The sequence below is a fragment of the Anomaloglossus baeobatrachus genome, chromosome 1 (genome assembly GCF_048569485.1).
Source record: "Anomaloglossus baeobatrachus isolate aAnoBae1 chromosome 1, aAnoBae1.hap1, whole genome shotgun sequence".
Classification (NCBI taxonomy): Eukaryota; Metazoa; Chordata; class Amphibia; order Anura; family Aromobatidae; genus Anomaloglossus; species Anomaloglossus baeobatrachus.
This window is the reverse complement of record NC_134353.1, coordinates 385,889,650-385,912,024: the sequence shown is the minus strand read 5'-3', so window position 1 is coordinate 385,912,024 and position 22,375 is coordinate 385,889,650. Positions and strand designations below refer to the sequence as shown.

The window sequence follows — 22,375 nt, the reverse complement described above, 5'->3', positions numbered from 1 at the left end:
AATTAGAAGTGATGATGACTACTGGCTTGCCACACTATTAGAGCCCCGGTACAAGTCCAAATTTTGTGACATAATTCCAGCCATAGAAAGGGACGCACGTATGCAGGAGTATCAGCAGAAGCTGTTACTCGATCTTAGCTCGGCTTTTCCACCAAACAACCGTGCAGGTGCAGGGAGTGAATCTCCCAGTTGTAACTTGACAAACATGGGACGGTCTCGTCATCTTCAACAGTCTACCCGTACCAGTAGGACTGTATCTGGTGCTGGTAACAGCAATTTTATGGAATCTTTTCATAATTTTTTTAGACCCTCCTTTGCAAGGCCAACAGAGACAACAAGTCTAACACATAGTCAACGGCTGGAGAGGATGATACAGGAGTATCTCCAAATGAACATCGATGCCATGACTTTGCAAATGGAGCCTTGCTCATTTTGGGCTTCAAATCTTGAAAAATGGCCAGAGCTCTCCCCTTACGCCTTGGAGATTTTGTCGTGTCCAGCTGCCAGCGTTGTCTCTGAACGTGTCTTCAGTGCTCCTGGGTGTGTGCTGACAGATAAGCGCACGCGTCTGTCCAGTGACAATGTGGACAGACTAACGTTCATCAAAATGAACAAGTCATGGATCCACAAGGAATTTACTACCCCTGTGTCATCCTGGGGAGAGTAAATGCTTGTGGATTTGGAATGTGCTTGATGCAAATCAAAACATCCTGTTTGCAACTAGGGCACAAGTGCTGCCACTGATGGGGTGTCTGTGTGGCCCAATTTTTGGAAAAAAGGGAGACTCCGCTTTGAGTAACCCTTGCTTACATTATTTTTAAAAATGATCCAAGATGAACAGAGCTGGGATCAGGAAAGACTTTGCTACCTACCCCGAAGTCATCCTGGGGACGGTTAAGTATGGCGTATTTTTGAATGTGCTTGATGCAAATCTAGCTGTGAAGTGTACAACTAGGGCACAAGTGCTGCCACTGAATGGGTGGGTGTGTGTGGGGCACAATTTTTGGAAAAAAAAGGGAGACTCCGCTTGGAGTAACCCTTGCTTGCTGTGTTTTTTAAAAATGATCCAAGATGAACAAGTCATGGTTCAGCAGAGACTTTGCTACCTACCCCGGTGTCATCCTGGGGACAGTTAAGAATGGCGTATTTTTGAATGTGCTTGATGCAAATCTAGCTGTGAAGTGTACAACTAGGGCACAAGTGCTGCCACTGAATGGGTGGGTGTGTGTGGGGCACAATTTTTGGAAAAAAAAGGGAGACTCCGCTTGAAGTAACCCTTGCTTACATTGTTTTTTAAAAGGAGCCAAGATGAACAAGTCATGGTTCAGCAAAGACTTTGCTACCTACCCCGGTGTCATCCTGGGGACAGTTAAGAATGGCGTATTTTTGAATGTGCTTGATGCAAATCTAGCTGTGAAGTGTACAACTAGGGCACAAGTGCTGCCACTGAATGGGTGGGTGTGTGTGGGGCACAATTTTTGGAAAAAAAAGGGAGACTCCGCTTGGAGTAACCCTTGCTTACATTGTTTTTTAAAAAAAGCCAAGATGAACAAGTCATGGTTCAGCAAAGACTTTGCTACATACCCCGGTGTCATCCTGGGGACAGTTAAGAATGGCGTATTTTTGAATGTGCTTGATGCAAATCTAGCTGGGAATTGTACAACTGGGGCACAAGTGCTGCAACTGAATGGGTGGGTGTGTGTGGGGCACAATTTTTGGAAAAAAAAGGGAGACTCCGCTTGGAGTAACCCTTGCTTGCTGTTTTTTAAAATTGATCCAAGATGAACAGAGCTGGGATCAGGAAAGACTTTGCTACCTACCCCGGTGTCATCCTGGGGACGGTTAAGTATGGCGTATTTTTGAATGTGCTTGATGCAAATCTAGCTGTGAAGTGTACAACTAGGGCACAAGTGCTGCCACTGAATGGGTGGGTGTGTGTGGGGCACAATTTTTGGAAAAAAGGGAGACTCCGCTTGGAGTCACCTTGCGGTGTTTTACATGATTTTAGAAGGGCGTGCCATGCCTATATCTGTGTCTCGTCCTCTTTTTCCTCGTTACGCTCTTTTGTTTTCGCATGAGAATTTGTTCTTGTCACTTTCCCATGTGTTTGTGTTGTGTTGTGAGTTGTTTGTCACCTTTTGGACACCTTTGAGGGTGTTTTATAGGTGTTTTTATGTGTTTGTGAATGCCTGCCATTGTTTCCTATGCGGTTCTAGTTCGGTTCGTTGAACGTTCGACGAACCGAACTCGAACGGGACCTCCGTTCGGCGAACCGACCTCGAGCCGAACCGCGACCGGTTCGCTCATCTCTATTCCCGAGCGTGAGGTAAAATAGCCGATTTAGCAGTGAAAAATGGAATTTTTCATGGATCCTAAGATGGACAGGTAACTTCAATTGGTAGACTACAGGATTCACCTGTCGAAGAACCTCATAAGGACCCAGGAAGCGAGGAGCAAATTTGACAGAGCTTACTCTAAGTTTCACGTGTTTTGCAGAGAGCCACACAAAGTCCCCCGGAGAAAAGACAGGAGCCGGGCGACGAAACCGATTGGACACCGTCTTCATACGGTCCTTAGCTGCTTGGATCGACTCTTGAGTCCGATCCCAAACCTCTCTGGCATTAGTTGCCCAGTCGGCCACAAGAGGAGGAGGTGCAGCAGGGGGAAACGGTACCGGTACCCTAGGGTGTTGCCCATTTTGGAGTACGAATGGTGTCTGCCCAGTGGCCTCAGCCAGCGAATTGTTAAGGGCAAATTCGGCCCAGGGTAGGAGGGAGGACCAGTTATCGTGGTTCTCAGCAACAAAGTGTCGAAGGTATATAATCATGGATTGATTGGTATGCTCAACCAAACCATTGGTTTCCGGATGGTATGCCGAAGATAGATTCAACTCAATTTACAGAAGGCTACAAAGATCTTGCCAGAAACGGGAAGCAAATTGCAGGCCTCTATCACAAATGATACGATCTGGCATCCCGTGAAGCCTAAAGACATGCTTGAGGAATAGTTTGGCTAGTACCCTGGAAGATGGGATTCTCGATTACGGTACGAGATGAACCATCCGGGAGAAATGGTCCATAATGACCCACACAAATCTATGTCCCTGTGAACACAGAAGATCATCCACAAAGTCCATGCCTACCACCTCCCATGGTCTATCTGGCACTGGTAAAGGATGCAAGAGCCCAGCCGGTCTCTGCCGTAACGGACGGTTGCGAGCACACGAGTAGCAGGAACCGACATATCTCTTGACGTGGCTGGCTAAGTGTGGCCACCAATACCACCTCTCCAGTAACTCTCGTGTCCGTCTAATACCAAAATGCCACTATGGGGAGATAAGGTATGCACACCAGTGACTATGTAAGGGGAATACATGAAATAGCAGAAACTGCTGTGTGAATACTGACTTGAAAAATCCAATAGCTATATGTAAGAGTGAAAATGTGAAAAATAGAATGTGCATTACTGCCATGAACATATGAATCAAGAGAAATTTAGCTACTGAATTGATCAATGCAATAGAGCCCCAACACTACGCCAAAGTATTTCTCTACGTTGGGGTCCCTAGCTTATGTGTGTCCTCTCATGCAGTTAAAAAACTTACCGTGTATGGGAAGCTGAGACCCAGGCTATTTATGCGTATGATATGGATTGGCAATAGGTGTGGTTGGGGAGGGTTCACAAACGAAAAACTACTAACAATAAGGAATAACGTTTGGAACACCATTCTAAGTCTGAACTGAGTGCAAAAACCTAAAAAAACATCACTATGGGGAGATAAGGTATGCACACCAGTGACTATGTAAGGGGAATACATGAAATAGCAGAAACTGCTGTGTGAATACTGACTTGAAAAATCCAATAGCTAGGTTTTTGCACCCAGTTCAGACTTAGAATGGTGTTCCAAACGTTATTCCTTATTGTTAGTAGTTTTTCGTTTGTGAACCCTCCCCAACCACACCTATTGCCAATCCATATCATACGCATAAATAGCCTGGGTCTCAGCTTCCCATACACGGTAAGTTTTTTAACTGCATGAGAGGACACACATAAGCTAGGGACCCCAACGTAGAGAAATACTTTGGCGTAGAGTTGGGGCTCTATTGCATTGATCAATTCAGTAGCTAAATTTCTCTTGATTCATATGTTCATGGCAGTAATGCACATTCCATTTTTCACATTTTCACTCTTACATATAGCTATTGGATTTTTCAAGTCAGTATTCACACAGCAGTTTCTGCTATTTCATGTATTCCCCTTACATAGTCACTGGTGTGCATACCTTATCTCCCCATAGTGATTTTTTTTAGGTTTTTGCACCCAGTTCAGACTTAGAATGGTGTTCAAACGTTATTCCTTATTAATACCAAAATGCCCACCCACCTTTGAGGTGTGGGCCCACGACAGTATATCAACAAAGGTCTTGCCCGGTGGGATTTGGTCTAACGTCACAGGGGAGAGCGTATGAAAAAACCCTGGAGGGAAGGATAAGACGAGGTTCGTCAATCTCTTCCTGGGTAGAAATCATAGAGCGAGACAGGGCGTCTGCCTTGTTATTCTTACTCCCAGACAGATAGTTGATGGAGAAGTGAAAGCGGGAGAAAAACAAGGACCAGTGGGCTTGGCGAGGATTCAGACGCTGAGCGGTTTGTAAGTACGTCAGATTTTAATGGTCTGTATAGACCTGGAAAGGATGTTTCGCTCCTTCCAGCAAGTGACGCCACTCCTCCAAGGCTAATCTCAGGGCGAGCAGTTCCCTATCCCCAATGGTATAGTTTCTCTCTGCCGGTGAAAAGGTTTTAGCAAAGAAGAAACACGGCCTTTTTATACCTGCACCGTTCTTTTGATACAAGACCGCACCAGCACCCACTGAAGAGGCATCAACCTCCAAGAGGAAGGGCTTAGTCTCATCGGGTCTTTGAAGAACGGGAGCAGTTAAAAAGTGTCGTTTTACTGCCTCAAAAGCCTGGGATGTCTCAGTAGACCAGATTTTTGGATTAGCACCTTTCTTAGTCAAGGCCACCAAAGGGGCCACCAAAGTAGAGAAATGGGGTGTGAACTGCCTGTAATAATTGATGAATCCTAAGAAGCGTTGCACCGCCTTCAAGGAATGAGGTTCGGACCATTCCAGGACAGCAGAGAGCTTCGCAGGATCCATAGCCAGACCCTCTTGTGAGATAATGTAACCCAAAAAAGGCAAGGATGACTGCTCGAATACACATTTTTTGAGTTTAGCAAACAATGAGTGCTCCCTTAAATGGGAAAGGACACGAACGACATCCTGACGATGAGTCTCCAGATCAGGAGAAAAAATCAGGATGTCGTCCAGAAACACCACGACGGAGGATAACAGTAAATCCCTGAACACATCGTTTACGAAGTCCTGAAATACTGCGGGTGCATTACATAAACCAAAAGGCATGACGAGGTATTCATAGTGACCGTCTCGGGTGTTAAAAGCGGTCTTCCATTCGTCACCCTCTCGAATTCGTACCAAGTTATACGCACCCTGCAGATCCAACTTCGTAAAAACCTGAGCTTCCCTCAGTCTGTCAAAGAGCTCCGAAATTAAAGGTAACAGGTATTTGTTCTTTATTGTGATTGCGTTGAGACCCCTGTAATCTATGCAGGGACGCAAATCACCCTCTTTCTTCCGAACAAAGAAAAACCCAGCTCCCGCGGGAGAGACAGACTTCCGAATGAACCCCTTCTCTAAACTCTCTCTTATATAGGTCGACATGGCCTCCGTCTCAGGTATTGACAGGGGGTAAACCCTGCCGTTAGGTGGAACCGAACCTGGGATAAGGTCTATGGCACAGTCATAGGGCCTATGGGGTGGAAGAACCTCAGCACCCTGTTTGGAGAACACGTCAGCGAAATCCAAATAGGGTGTAGGTATGGGAGAGAGATCAGTTGATGCAACCGCCACGACCTTAGGTGGTAAGGGAAGACATCGGGACTGACATTTCGAACCCCAACTAATAATGCTGTCGGACTCCCAGTCAATTAGAGGAGCATGGGTCCGAAGCCATGGGAGACCCAGAAGAACGTCGTCTATACCCTCAGGCAAAACAAGAAAATAAATCTCCTCTATGTGACCCTGAGACAGGGAAAGGCGCAAGGGAACTGTCCTCAATGTAATGGAGTCAGACAACATAGTCCCATTAACAATACGGACAGGAATAAGCACCTCTAACATGATAGAGGAAATATTGTGTCTCTTTACAAATCCTGAGGACACAAAAGTCCCGTCAGCTCCGGAATCCACAAAAGCCATAATAGGCCATGTATTCTCAGAGAATGAGAGCTGACCTGGGATACTACACTTAGAGGGTGCAGAAGACGTCTCTAGTAACCCCCCTCTAATGGTTACTAGGCCTGGGAGTTTCCCTGACGGCTAGGACACTTGTTGGCATAGTGCCCAGCCTGACGACATACGTAACATATAGGAGGACCAGACTTGAGTAGTCTGGAGGACGTATGACCTAACTCCATAGGAGTGGGAGATGTTTCAGATGCTGAGGAAGATGGTAGTGGACCCTCAACAACTGGAATAGCCCGATTCTTAGGGCGTGAGGAAGAGACCTCGAGTCTACGTTCCCTATGGCGTACGTCGATCCTCGTTGCTACTGTGATCAAGTCCTCCAGAGAAGCAGGGACCTCACGAGTAGCAAGAGCATCCTTGACATAGCCTGCCAACCCTCTCCAGAAGATAGGAATCAACACCTTCTCTGGCCAATCTAGTTCTGCCACCAGAGTTCTAAAAGCAATGGCATAAGAACTAGTGGATAACGAACCCTGATATAGATCTAACAGTCTCAGGGTCGCATCATGGGTAACCTGCGGACCCATGAATACCGCCTTAAGAGCATCAAGAAAGTCTTGATGTCTCAGAGTAACCACATCAGAGCGCTCCCATAGGGGAGTCGCCCATTCTAAGGCTTTGTCCTGAAGTAAGGAGATGATAAAGCCTACTCTGGACCTCTCCGTAGAGAAGCGAGAAGAGTTGACCTCTAGGTGTATCTGACACTGACTAATGAAACCACGACATGATCTGGCATCGCCAGAATATCTGTTTAGCAGAGCAAGTCGAGGATCATGTGCAGATGTCACCATGGTCTGAGGTTTATCCTCTATACTCTTGAGCCACGACTCAAGTACTTGTATGTAGCGGTGTAACTGCTGATATTCTGCCATAACTGCCAGACCCTTGGCTCAGTCCTAATGTTACGGGGGGCTGTCTGATAATAAAACCTAAAGGAATATCAGACAGTCAGGGTCCACCATGCAAAGACTCTGCTGCAGACTATGGCAGAGTGCAATACCTCTGTTAAACTCACAGAGGAATATAATTAGTAAATAAGGCAATTCCTCCCTTACTTGGAGGGTGTGTGGAATGGTCTCTGTTAATGATCACAGAGACAAAAGCAGTGAGTGTGAAATGGCACCTACCTAGGTCCGTTCCTCTAGTGGTGCCAGGAGACGGACAGCAGCGTAAGCCGCACAAAGCTCCTACCTGCGTTCGCTCCACTAGTGTGCGAGGACACGAACCACTAGATATGGCACCTGCCTAGGTCCGCTCTTCTAGTGGTGCAAAAGAGACGGACAGCAGCGTAAGCCGCACAAAGCTCCTACCTGCGTTCGCTCCACTAGTGTGCGAGGACACGAACCACTAGATATGGCACCTGCCTAGGTCCGCTCTTCTAGTGGTGCAAAAGAGACAGACAACAGCATAAGCCGCACAAAGCTCCTACCTCTGTTCGCTCCCCTAGTGTGCAAGGATACGAACAACTGCCAGACGCAGTATAAGGAACGTTACCCTAGCGGCAACGTCCACCTACGAGTAGAATCACAAGGCCCAGCCGGACCATGTGCCTCAGGCACCTGCCTATGTCCGCTCCACTAAGAGGTAAGGATACGGACTGCAGCCGAAGCTGTAAGGTATAAGAATGCTACCCTGCCGGTAGCGCTCACCTAACATAGACAGAGAGATGCCTAGAGGGACATGAACAGGGCGTCTACCCTCATGCATGAACCAAGAGGACTGAGCGCCGGGCAGCGTGCGTCAGGGTCTTATATAGACTCTGTGCCTCATCCAAGATGGAGGACACCAGAGCCAATCCGCTGCCAGAATGACAGCAATGACGTCACACTGGCCTATCACCGAGCAAAGCGTCAGAAGCACATTACCAGCGACCAATCGGCATGGAAGGTGTCAGAGACATGTGACCACGTGTCACAAGCACATGACCAGAGGCCAATCAGCTTAGAAGGTGTCAGAGACATGTGACCTCGTGTCAGCGATGATGTCACCCGCACATGTGCAATGGCTCCAAGATAGGACTTAGGCGGGCTTTGCACGTTGCGACATCGCAGGCCGATGCTGCGATGTCGCACGCGATAGTGCCCGCCCCCGTCGCAGGTACGATATCGTGTGATAGCTGGCGTAGCGAAAATTATCGCTACGCCAGCTTCACACGCACTCACCCGCCCTGCAACCGTTGCTCTGGCCGGCGTCCCGCCTCCTTCCTAAGTGGGCGGGTCGTGCGGCGTCATAGCGACGTCACACGGCAGGCAGCCAATAGCGGCGGAGGGGCGGAGATGAGCAGGATGTAAACATCCTGCCCACCTCCTTCCTTCCGCATATCCTACGGAAGCCGCGGTGACGCTGATAGGAGATGTTCCTCGCTCCTGCGGCTTCACACACAGCGATGTGTGCTGCCGCAGGAACGAGGAACAACATCGGACCGTCGCGTCAGCGTAATTATGGATTACGCCGACGCTGCAACGATGATACGATTACGACGATTTTGCGCTCGTTAATCGTATCATCAAGGCTTTACACACTACGATATCGCATGCGATGCCGGATGTGCGGCACTTTCAATTTGACCCCACCGACATCGCACCTGCGATGTCGTAGTGTGCAAAGCCGCCCTTAGTCTCCAGCGCTTGCACATGTGCAGTAGCAAGAAATCCGGACATAGTCTCCAGAGCCACAGCAACCATAACACAGGTCTTCTCCTCCACACAACATAATCATGATCATCCCTGATTCTCCTTGCCCTTACACGCCTGATTCCAGTCTCTAGATGTGCCAATACCAGACACCATAAGCCGAGAAGATTCTCCGGGAGAACTATCTCCTGCCTATAGATCTTAACGTTTACATGTAAGAAAAAACATGTATTTCTCTGGAATTAAACATCGGATCAGAGTTATCAAGGTATCATTTTCTTCAACTTTCCTAGATAACCTAGATATCCAAAGAGACAACATAGGAGGATTGATTCTAGTGACAGATTCCCTTTAAGTTTTGCATGCCCTTTACATGTATTCTATCTGGTTTTCCAAGTGGCCACCATAGGCACAGACCTATTCTGCCTACAAATACATCTGGTTTTGAAAAAGATGTATTTAAAGAAAAAAAAACTTAATAGCAGTTTAGCACTCCATTATCAGTTATTTATGAAAAAAAACACATTATACAGTATTACACAATTACATTACATTTTATTAATAAGGTAATAATAACTTTTGGTTCCCATGGTCAAGTAACAAAGAACTATTTAAAATAGTTTGTAATTTCAATATATTTTATTAGGAAACATGCACTGCTACTAATACTGATAATAATAATAAGAAAAAAGTTGCAGTTCCAATTATGGTATTTATGTTGATAATGGAACATAGTCGTCACTAGTCATTATTTTTCAATGGTCATGTTCTCAGGTAGCAATATTTCTGAGAAAAGTAGACTACTGAAATCTGTTTCAATATGATGAATCACGCTGTTCCTTCATGCTTTCTTTTCTTTGACCTCAGCTGCAGCTGCCTCTTCAGTCTTGTCAGCAACACTGTAATAATAAATTCTCATACGAGACTCCACATTCTCAAAACTTGGGCGATCTTCCATCCTATTAAACAAACGACAAAAAAAAATTGTTTTTGAACATTGTTGCATTGAATAGAATTATGGCACTGTATGAAAAAAAATATGTTAGCCTTGTTTTTTTTTTTTCCAAACAGTCCCTATTTATGGAGTGAATCTTATCAAAGAATGAATTCTCAACGTATATTTTCATCAATGCTTATGATTAGTGATTAATAGTGATGAGCGAGTACTAAAAAGCTCGGGTGCTCGAAGCTCGGGCCGAGCCTCCCAAGATACTCGTGTACTCGGCCCGAGCAACGAGCCCAATGTTATCCTATGGGAGACCCGAGTATTTTTGTGAAATGACCCCCCGGCAGCATGGAGAAACCCTAAAAATGTCACAAAAGTCTCAGAAGAGTGCTCGAATGACATGGCAACAGCATGGGGAAGACCCCTTGAAGCATTTATCACTGAAAAGTCACAGCTGTGAACAATTTTGTCCGCGTTTTACGCCATTTTTACGGACTCACCAGAAAACCTTCCAAAATGACCCCAAAATGATTTTTCATGGCGGAAATGTTAAGGGCACATACCCAATAGTGAGATAGAGCTGGTGTATGTTACTTTTTGAGATTAATACATGAAAGATTTTACGTGAAAACATTGTGTGGCACTCCGATGTCCCTGAGAAGAGACGTACATGAAGGCCTCTTTAGTCTAATGTGCCCATTTTGAGGAAGTGAGTCTTTGTAGTATTTTCCTTTGCCAGGGCAGTCCAAAATTGTGAGGTTCACCAATGCCCCTGCATACAGACGTGCATGAGGGCCTCAAAACATTAAGTGTCCATTGTCAGGAAGTGGGTGTATTATAGTATAGCCCTTAGGCAGGGCAGCCAAAAATTGGGAGGCTCCACATTGTCCCTGGATAGAGACGTGCATGAGGGCCTGTAAACCTGAAGTGCCCATTGTAAGGAAGTGGGTCTATTGTAGTATAGCCCTTAGGCAGGGCAGCCAAAAATTGGGAGGCTCCACGTTGTCCCTGGATAGAGACGTGCATGATGGCCTGTAAACCTGAAGTGCCCATTGTAAGGAAGTGGGTCTATTGTAGTATAGCCCTTAGGCAGGGCAGCCAAAAATTGGGAGGCTCCACGTTGTCCCTGGATAGAGACGTGCATGATGGCCTGTAAACCTGAAGTGCCCATTGTAAGGAAGTGGGTGTATTATAGTATAGCCCTTAGGCAGGGCAGCCAAAAATTGGGAGGCTCCACGTTGTCCCTGGATAGAGACGTGCATGAGGGCCTGTAAACCTGAAGTGCCCATTGTAAGGAAGTGGGTGTATTATAGTATAGCCCTTAGGCAGGGCAGCCAAAAATTGGGAGGCTCCACGTTGTCCCTGGATAGAGACGTGCATGAGGGCCTGTAAACCTGAAGTGCCCATTGTAAGGAAGTGGGTGTATTATAGTATAGCCCTTAGGCAGGGCAGCCAAAAATTGGGAGGCTCCACGTTGTCCCTGGATAGAGACGTGCATGAGGGCCTGTAAACCTGAAGTGCCCATTGTAAGGAAGTGGGTGTATTATAGTATAACCCTTAGGCAGGGCAGCCAAAAATTGGGAGGCTCCACGTTGTCCCTGGATAGAGACGTGCATGAGGGCCTGTAAACCTGAAGTGCCCATTGTAAGGAAGTGGGTGTATTATAGTATAGCCCTTAGGCAGGGCAGCCAAAAATTGGGAGGCTCCACGTTGTCCCTGGATAGAGACGTGCATGAGGGCCTGTAAACCTGAAGTGCCCATTGTAAGGAAGTGGGTCTATTGTAGTATAGCCCTTAGGCAGGGCAGCCAAAAATTGGGAGGCTCCACGTTGTCCCTGGATAGAGACGTGCATGAGGGCCTGTAAACCTGAAGTGCCCATTGTAAGGAAGTGGGTGTATTATAGTATAGCCCTTAGGCAGGGCAGCCAAAAATTGGGAGGCTCCACGTTGTCCCTGGATAGAGACGTGCATGAGGGCCTGTAAACCTGAAGTGCCCATTGTAAGGAAGTGGGTGTATTATAGTATAGCCCTTAGGCAGGGCAGCCAAAAATTGGGAGGCTCCACATTGTCCCTGGATAGAGACGTGCATGAGGGCCTGTAAACCTGAAGTGCCCATTGTAAGGAAGTGGGTCTATTGTAGTATAGCCCTTAGGCAGGGCAGCCAAAAATTGGGAGGCTCCACGTTGTCCCTGGATAGAGACGTGCATGAGGGCCTGTAAACCTGAAGTGCCCATTGTAAGGAAGTGGGTCTATTGTAGTATAGCCCTTAGGCAGGGCAGCCAAAAATTGGGAGGCTCCACGTTGTCCCTGGATAGAGACGTGCATGAGGGCCTGTAAACCTGAAGTGCCCATTGTAAGGAAGTGGGTGTATTATAGTATAGCCCTTAGGCAGGGCAGCCAAAAATTGGGAGGCTCCACGTTGTCCCTGGATAGAGACGTGCATGAGGGCCTGTAAACCTGAAGTGCCCATTGTAAGGAAGTGGGTGTATTATAGTATAGCCCTTAGGCAGGGCAGCCAAAAATTGGGAGGCTCCACGCTGTCCCTGGATAGAGACGTGCATGAGGGCCTGTAAACCTGAAGTGCCCATTGTAAGGAAGTGGGTCTATTGTAGTATAGCCCTTAGGCAGGGCAGCCAAAAATTGGGAGGCTCCACGTTGTCCCTGGATAGAGACGTGCATGAGGGCCTGTAAACCTGAAGTGCCCATTGTAAGGAAGTGGGTCTATTGTAGTATAGCCCTTAGGCAGGGCAGCCAAAAATTGGGAGGCTCCACGTTGTCCCTGGATAGAGACGTGCATGAGGGCCTGTAAACCTGAAGTGCCCATTGTAAGGAAGTGGGTGTATTATAGTATAGCCCTTAGGCAGGGCAGCCAAAAATTGGGAGGCTCCACGTTGTCCTTGGATAGAGACGTGCATGAGGGCCTGTAAACCTGAAGTGCCCATTGTAAGGAAGTTGGTGTATTATAGTATAGCCCTTAGGCAGGGCAGCCAAAAATTGGGAGGCTCCACATTGTCCCTGGATAGAGACGTGCATGAGGGCCTGTAAACCTGAAGTGCCCATTGTAAGGAAGTGGGTGTATTATAGTATAGCCCTTAGGCAGGGCAGCCAAAAATTGGGAGGCTCCACGTTGTCCCTGGATAGAGACCTGTTAGGTTCTTAGTGCCTCCGTGCTTGCATTTAAAAACCGCACGTGTGTGCCTGTTGGTGGCAGCTTTCCGCTGCATTTGTGTGAGTTTTGCAAAAACATGGATATAACGCACAAGTCTAGTGAATACACATCAGCACAGCATTGCAAAATGCGCAAGGGCGTTGTCAACGAACAAGGAAGTGGACGTGATGGTGGTGCAGGCAGAGACCGAGGTTGTGTGCAAGCTCTAATTTCGCCGCAACAAAGGGCCACATCTAGTCGCTCGCACGTCCTGTCCCAAATTCTTGGGGACCGCAGCAGTACACCGCTCTTGAACCAAGACCAGTGTCAACAGGTTGTTAGTTGGATAGCGGATAATGCTTCCAGTCAGATTGGCACCACCACAAACACTCTGTCTTCCACACGGTCAAGTGTCAGTAGCCGTGATACTGCACCGCACATTTCAGAACCTGATCCTCCTTCCTACCACCAGGCCGAGTACACGTCCACGGACATTACTGATCCCACACTTGGACACTCGGAAGAGCTGTTCGTTCACGTTTCCATTCACAAATTCTGGCCTCTCGCCAGCTCCTGTTGAAGTGGGCCATGACGAGATTGTATGTACAGATGCCCAAATATTTGAGCAGCCACGTTCTCACGAAGTTGGCAACGTGTCTCAACAAGGGGTGGACGATGATGAGACACAATTGTCAGGAAGTCAGGAGGAGGAGCAGGGTGCGGAAGAGGAAGACGACGTGGTGGATGATCCAGTAACTGACCCAACCTGGCAGGAGGATATGCAGAGCGAGGACAGCAGTGCACAGGGGGAGGGAGGCGTAGCATCACAACAGGCAGTAAGAAGCAGAGTGGTGGCCCCAGGCAGACGTCAGGCAACTGTTCCCCGGAACAACACGAAACAAGGTGCCTGTACAAATGTTAGGTCTTCCCGAGTCTGGCTGTAATACTATTGTATGTATTGAGGATTTCGATTGCGTTAGGGCAATGACAACCAGAGACGAGTTCTTGGTGCAAGACGTTTATAATATGCAACCAGCAAATATGTACATAAACGGAACAAAAACACAGTAGAACATAAATACAGGAAATACCTTCCAGGGACGGAGCGAAAGGGAATTCCCGGGACCGCGCACCGGACTCCCCCAGGGAGACCACCAAGAGCGAACCCCTATACAGGGACTGTCTGGCAATCACCCCAGAAGCCCTAAATGCGCAGCAGCCGGGACACAAAAGGGCAATAGGTAAGTCCAAAAATGTCCGTACGTGATGTGAGTCCAGAGTGGTATTAAACGGAAGGAACCGGGCAGAAGTGCCGACCAAAGACGGCAAACGGAGTCCGGGCACAGCTAGATGATACCAGATGAAGTCCAGAGTCGGTGTCGGTTGTTTTCCAAGAGGATCCGAATAACAATCAGGAACCAAAAGCAGCAGGGCAGGAGCACACAGGAAGCAGTATACTCAGGCACTGGACTAAGCTTTAGGGGCGGCTTTTAAACAGATGGACAGGAAGTAGGGCAACAGAACAGAAAACTCCATGTTAACAAAGGGCAAGCTCTTTCAAAAGAAAACTGGAAAACCCGGAACTCTGACACTGGCAGTTTTTTAAGTTGGCTCCAGATGATTCTAAAAAGGCCATTTGCAACACCTGCCATGCCAGCATCAGCAGGGGTACCAAAACTAGCAGCCTGACCACCACCAGCATGATCAGGCACATGTCAGCCAAGCACCCGACTTTGTGGGAAGTACAACAGAGTCGAGGAGCAGGGCTTGCTGATGTCACTGCTACGTCTTCGCTGGTTGTGCATGCGAGCCAATCCCCTGTCCATGCTGCCTGCGAACAAGCCTCCTCCACTCCTGCACCTGCAGTTGCCTACGTAGAAAGAACACCATCATCAAGCACGTCCTTGTCCCAGCGCAGCGTTCAGTTATCCATTCAGCAAACCTTTGAACGCAGGCGCAAATACACTGCCAACACCCCACATGCCACAGTTCTAAATGCTAACATTTCGCGACTGCTTGCGCTGGAAATGTTGCCTTTTAGGCTGATTGAGACAGAAGCATTCCGCGACCTGATGGTGGCAGCTGTCCCACGTTACTCGGTCCACAGCCGCCACTATTTCTCCCGGTGTGCCGTCCCCGCATTGCATAACCACGTGTCACAAAACATCACACGTGCCCTGAACAACGCTGTTTCAGCCAAAGTCCACCTAACCACAGACACGTGGACAAGTGCATGTGGGCAAAGCCGCTACATCTCGTTGACGTCACACTGGGTTAATATTGTGCAAGCTGGGACCCAGTCTGAGCGAGGGACGGAACACGTCCTTCACACACCAAGTTTTGCAGGCCCTACCTCAGTCAGGGTTTCACACACACTCTACAGCTCCGGAATGTCATGCTCCTCAGCCTCCTCCTCCTCTTTCGCATCCTGATCCACTTTACCCTCCACACCAGTCCCAAGCTGGAAGTGTCGCGGGCGGAGGAGGGGACGGTGTGCTCTCCCACTGCTCGGGTCCGGCTGACGCTGCTCTACGGCTGCTGCTGCTCGTTGGCTCGAGCGATGGCCGGATCACGGGGACTCGAGCGGCGCTACTCGCCCGTGAGTGAAAAGGGGTGGTTTGGGTTTTGGGGATATTGTCCGTGACGCCACCCACGGTTGTGGTGATTGTGTGGACACCACCGCTGCTCTGGACGGGGATCCCGGGAGCCTGTGACAGGGAGCAGCTTTGTTGTTATTTCTCCACTCCGTGGGTAGGGGGGTTGGTTGTCCCGGGGCCTGGTGATGGGGTAGACATGGATGACAGGCGGGTTGCGGGGCCTGATGAGGTGCAGGGTCGCAGGGGCAGCGCTGTGCCGCACGGCACGGAGGTACTCACTCAGCCCAATGATGATGACACAGTTCACGGTAAAACAAGTGGCTGGATGGACGGGTCACTGGGACGGCTGCGGTTGTTCCTCCCTGCAGGTTAGTGATGACTGTCTCTCCCTGCACCTAAGTTAAGTGTTGGTAGTGATGGTTTCCCAACGGTAACCCGCTCCCCGACCTGGATATGGGCCGGAGGAGCCCCTTTTGCCCACAGGCGCTGGCCCTGGGAGACGGTTGCTCTTGGCGGTGGCTGTGTCTCCCCTTCACGGTTGTACGGTTGCCTTCTATCTGGACTTGGCTGTTTGGAAACCCTGAGGTTCCCTTCACTAACGGATTTGTCAAATTCACGGCGACACCAAGCCTTGCCGGGATCCGAAAGTCCTCTGCCAATGGTGCTGGCTTCTCTTTGTATACCGGTCCGGTACGGCCGGGTCACCACCGTCCACGGTCCTTACGGCAGACTCCAATCGGCCTCCACTGCAGACGGTCACCACATCCTGCCAACCTTGCTGTCCTGTCCGGGCCACACACCCGGACCAACTTCAGGCTCTTTGCTGTCACTTTTCTCCTCTCTACTACTTTCCTCCTTCCACTTCCTTAGCTTAACTCTCACTGCCTGTGTTTTCCCTCCTCCTCGGTGGGTGGAGACCAACCGCCTGGCTCCACACCCTGGTGTGGACAACAGCCCCTGGGGAAGGCAACAAGGATTTTGTGTTTTGACTATGATATGCCTGCAGGGAGTGTGGGGTGTTTAAGTGTTGTGCTCTGTGGCCCCTGGCTTGTCCAGGGCGACACAGAAGCACTGCAGCACTGCCTCGGCGAAGCGGCAACAGGCAGTGCTGAAGCTAATCTGCATAGGTGACAAACCCCACAATGCAGAAGAGGTGTGGACAGCTCTGAAACAGCAGGCAGATCACTGGCTCACAACTCTGAACCTAAAGCCAGGAAAGGTCGTGTGTGACAATGGCCGGAACCTGGTGGCGGCTTTGAGGCGAGGCCAGCTGACACATGTTCCATGCGTGGCCCATGTGCTCAACCTCGTGGTTCAGCGGTTTCTAAAGTCATACTCTGAGCTGTCTGATCTGCTGGTAAAAGTTCGCCGCCTGTCTGCACATTTTCGAAAGTCACCTACTGCTTCAGCCGGCCTTGCCGGCTTAAGACGCCGTTTGCATCTTCCGGCACACAGACTGGTGTGTGATGTCCCCACGCGTTGGAATTCAACTCTGCACAAGTTGGTCAGGATATGTGAGCAGAAGAGGGCAGTTGTTGAGTACCTGCATCACCTAAGCCGTCGGGAAATGGGTCAAACTCCACACATAACACCTGAGGAGTGGAGATGGATGTCCGACCTATGCACCATCCGCCAAAACTTTGAGGACTCCACCAAGATGGTGAGCGGCGATGACGACATTATTAGCGTCACCATACCGCTTCTCTGCCTTCTAAAATGGTCTCTGCTCAAAAAACAACCATGATGCATTGCAGGCGGAGCGCGATGAGTTTGAGCAAGAAACAGTAGTGGGTGTGGGTGATGATAACACACAGCCCAGCCTCGTCTCATCACAACGTGCAGTGGAGGACTATGACGAGGAGGAGGATGAAGACATGGAGCAACTCTCTGGCCAAATTGAGGATATGACATGCAGTCATATCCTCGGTTCAGCGTGGCTGAGCAGAGGACAGGGTAGATGATGAGGAGGAGGAGGAGGAGGACAGCATGTTCAGTCATCGTGTTGGTCAGGATACTGAAGTGATGGCTGTTAAGAGTCTGGCACACATGGCTGACTTTATGGTAAGCTGCCTGTCTCGTGACCCTCGCGTTAAGAACATCTTGGCCGACAATCATTACTGGTTGGTAACACTGTTAGACCCACGCTAAAAGGAGAACTTTATGTCTCTTATTCCCGAGGCGGAGAGGTCAGGCAAAATGCAGCAGTTCCAGAAGGCCATAGTCACGGAAGTAGGCAAAGCATTCCCCTCACAAAACGCTAGCGGCATAGGTCAGGAATCAGTGGACAACCAAGGCGTACAGCCGAGAGGGGCACAAGTCCAATCCGCCAGAGGTAGGGGAACAGTCTTTAAGATGTGGGACAGTTTTCTCAGCCCCTCACATACCACAGCCCCTGAGGTGAGGGGTAGTGCCACAAGAAATCCTAAGTTTGCCCAGATGCTCAAGGAGTACCTTGCAGATCAAACAACTGTACTCCGACATTCCTCTGTGCCTTACAATTAATGTGTATCCAAGCTGGACACGTGGCATGAATTGGCTCTCTACGCCTTGGAAGTCCTGGCCTGCCCTGCCGCTAGCGTTTTGTCAGAGCGTGTTTTTAGTGCCGCAGGTGGAATCATTACAGATAAACGCACCCGCCTGTCAACTGTAAATGCTGACAGGCTGACTCTGATCAAGATGAACAAGGGTTGGATTTGGCCAGACTTCACCACACACACCAACAGCAAATTACAGCGGAATTTAAAGTTTGTAACGGGAATTTGCCATGTACCTCCACTCACCCATGGTAACACACTTCTGGACTTTGGCTACTCGCTGGACTGCTCCTCCTTCTCCTCATGCGCCATCATGGTGACCGTTACAATAGTTAAGCCGTTGTTTCAGGTATACCCCCAGTGGTAAATTTTTTCGCCCATTCTTTCTGAATGGGCATTACAACGACAGGAGACCCGCTCCTTTGCAATGGGAACAATGTTTTGAGGCCCTCATGCACATCTCTATCCAGGGACAATGTGGAGCCTCCCAATTTTTGGCTGCCCTGCCTAAGGGCTATACTACAATAGACCCACTTCCTTACAATGGGCACTTCATGTTTACAGGCCATCATGCACGTCTGTATCCAGGGACAATATGGAGCCTGACGCTGCCACCGACTGCCACACACATGCTGTTTTTAAATGCAAGCACGGACGCAATAAGAACCTAACTGGTTTTTAGGAGCGACAATTACTGAGAAGTCTGACACTATCAGACACTGCTGACTGACGTGTATTATACACTAGACTTGTGCGTTATATAATAGTTTGTGCAAAACGCGCACCTGTACGCTGCCACCGACTGCCACACACGTGCTGTTTTTAAATGCAAGCACGGACGCAATAAGAACCTAACTGGTTTTTAGGAGCGACAATTACTGAGAAGTCTGACACTATCAGACACTGCTGACTGACGTGTATTATACACTAGACTTGTGCGTTATATAATAGTTTGTGCAAAACGCGCACCTGTACCCTGCCACCGACTGCCACACACGTGCTGTTTTTAAATGCAAGCACGGACGCAATAAGAACCTAACTGGTTTTTAGGAGCGACAATTACTGAGAAGTCTGACACTTTCAGACACTGCTGACTGACGTGTATTATACACTAGACTTGTGCGTTATATAATAGTTTGTGCAAAACGCGCACCTGTACGCTGCCACCGACTGCCACACACGTGCTGTTTTTAAATGCAACCACGGACGCAATAAGAACCTAACTGGTTTTTAGGAGCGACAATTACTGAGAAGTCTGACACTATCAGACACTGCTGACTGACGTGTATTATACACTAGACTTGTGCGTTATATAATAGTTTGTGCAAAACGCGCACCTGTACGCTGCCACCGACTGCCACACACGTGCTGTTTTTAAATGCAACCACAGACGCAATAAGAACCTAACTGGTTTTTAGGAGCGACAATTACTGAGAAGTCTGACACTATCAGACACTGCTGACTGACGTGTATTATACACTAGACTTGTGCGTTATATAATAGTTTGTGCAAAACGCGCACCTGTACCCTGCCACCGACTGCCACACACGTGCTGTTTTTAAATGCAAGCACGGACGCAATAAGAACCTAACTGGTTTTTAGGAGCGACAATTACTGAGAAGTCTGACACTATCAGACACTGCTGACTGACGTGTATTATACACTAGACTTGTGCGTTATATAATAGTTTGTGCAAAACGCGCACCTGTACCCTGCCACCGACTGCCACACACGTGCTGTTTTTAAATGCAAGCACGGACGCAATAAGAACCTAACTGGTTTTTAGGAGCGACAATTACTGAGAAGTCTGACACTAACAGACACTGCTGACTGACGTGTATTATACACTAGACTTGTGCGTTATATAATAGTTTGTGCAAAACGCGCACCTGTACCCTGCCACCGACTGCCACACACGTGCTGTTTTTAAATGCAAGCACGGACGCAATAAGAACCTAACTGGTTTTTAGGAGCGACAATTACTGAGAAGTCTGACACTATCAGACACTGCTGACTGACGTGTATTATACACTAGACTTGTGCGTTATATAATAGTTTGTGCAAAACGCGCACCTGTACCCTGCCACCGACTGCCACACACGTGCTGTTTTTAAATGCAAGCACGGACGCAATAAGAACCTAACTGGTTTTTAGGAGCGACAATTACTGAGAAGTCTGACACTATCAGACACTGCTGACTGACGTGTATTATTATACACTAGACTTGTGCGTTATATAATAGTTTGTGCAAAACGCACACCTGTACCCTGCCACCGACTGCCACACACGTGCTGTTTTTAAATGCAAGCACGGACGCAATAAGAACCTAACTGGTTTTTAGGAGCGACAATTACTGAGAAGTCTGACACTATCAGACACTGCTGACTGACGTGTATTATTATACACTAGACTTGTGCGTTATATAATAGTTTGTGCAAAACGCGCACCTGTACCCTGCCACCGACTGCCACACACGTGCTGTTTTTAAATGCAAGCACGGACGCAATAAGAACCTAACTGGTTTTTAGGAGCGACAATTACTGAGAAGTCTGACACTATCAGACACTGCTGACTGACGTGTATTATTATACACTAGACTTGTGCGTTATATAATAGTTTGTGCAAAACGCGCACCTGTACCCTGCCACCGACTGCCACACACGTGCTGTTTTTAAATGCAAGCACGGACGCAATAAGAACCTAACTGGTTTTTAGGAGTGACAATTACTGAGAAGTCTGACACTATCAGACACTGCTGACTGACGTGTATTATTATACACTAGACTTGTGCGTTATATAATAGTTTGTGCAAAACGCGCACCTGTACCCTGCCACCGACTGCCACACACGTGCTGTTTTTAAATGCAAGCACGGACCCAATAAGAACCTAACTGGTTTTTAGGAGCGACAATTACTGAGAAGTCTGACACTATCAGACACTGCTGACTGACGTGTATTATTATACACTAGACTTGTGCGTTATATAATAGTTTGTGCAAAACGCGCACCTGTACCCTGCCACCGACTGCCACACACGTGCTGTTTTTAAATGCAAGCACGGACGCAATAAGAACCTAACTGGTTTTTAGGAGCGACAATTACTGAGAAGTCTGACACTATCAGACACTGCTGACTGACGTGTATTATTATACACTAGACTTGTGCGTTATATAATAGTTTGTGCAAAACGCGCACCTGTACCCTGCCACCGACTGCCACACACGTGCTGTTTTTAAATGCAAGCACGGACGCAATAAGAACCTAACTGGTTTTTAGGAGCGACAATTACTGAGAAGTCTGACACTATCAGACACTGCTGACTGACGTGTATTATTATACACTAGACTTGTGCGTTATATAATAGTTTGTGCAAAACGCGCACCTGTACCCTGCCACCGACTGCCACACACGTGCTGTTTTTAAATGCAAGCACGGACGCAATAAGAACCTAACTGGTTTTTAGGAGCGACAATTACTGAGAAGTCTGACACTATCAGACACTGCTGACTGACGTGTATTATTATACACTAGACTTGTGCGTTATATAATAGTTTGTGCAAAACGCGCACCTGTACCCTGCCACCGACTGCCACACACGTGCTGTTTTTAAATGCAAGCACGGACGCAATAAGAACCTAACTGGTTTTTAGGAGCGACAATTACTGAGAAGTCTGACACTATCAGACACTGCTGACTGACGTGTATTATACACTAGACTTGTGCGTTATATAATAGTTTGTGCAAAACGCGCACCTGTACGCTGCCACCGACTGCCACACACGTGCTGTTTTTAAATGCAACCACGGACGCAATAAGAACCTAACTGGTTTTTAGGAGCGACAATTACTGAGAAGTCTGACACTATCAGACACTGCTGACTGACGTGTATTATACACTAGACTTGTGCGTTATATAATAGTTTGTGCAAAACGCGCACCTGTACCCTGCCACCGACTGCCACACACGTGCTGTTTTTAAATGCAAGCACGGACGCAATAAGAACCTAACTGGTTTTTAGGAGCGACAATTACTGAGAAGTCTGACACTAACAGACACTGCTGACTGACGTGTATTATACACTAGACTTGTGCGTTATATAATAGTTTGTGCAAAACGCGCACCTGTACCCTGCCACCGACTGCCACACACGTGCTGTTTTTAAATGCAACCACAGACGCAATAAGAACCTAACT

At 48.2% G+C, this 22,375-nt stretch overlaps 1 protein-coding gene across 1 annotated transcript in view; it reads right to left on the bottom strand.

Annotated features, from left to right (window-relative positions):
• Positions 1–9,546: 9,546 nt before the first annotated feature.
• The window catches only part of ZAP70 (zeta chain of T cell receptor associated protein kinase 70), a 216,483-nt gene continuing 203,654 nt past the window's right edge, over positions 9,547–22,375 (bottom strand). Inside the window, exon 13 of the mRNA XM_075337827.1 lies at positions 9,547–9,917. Within this exon, the coding sequence (XP_075193942.1) occupies positions 9,800–9,917 (118 nt within the window). The 3' untranslated portion in view covers positions 9,547–9,799. The remainder of the gene's footprint in view (positions 9,918–22,375) is intronic.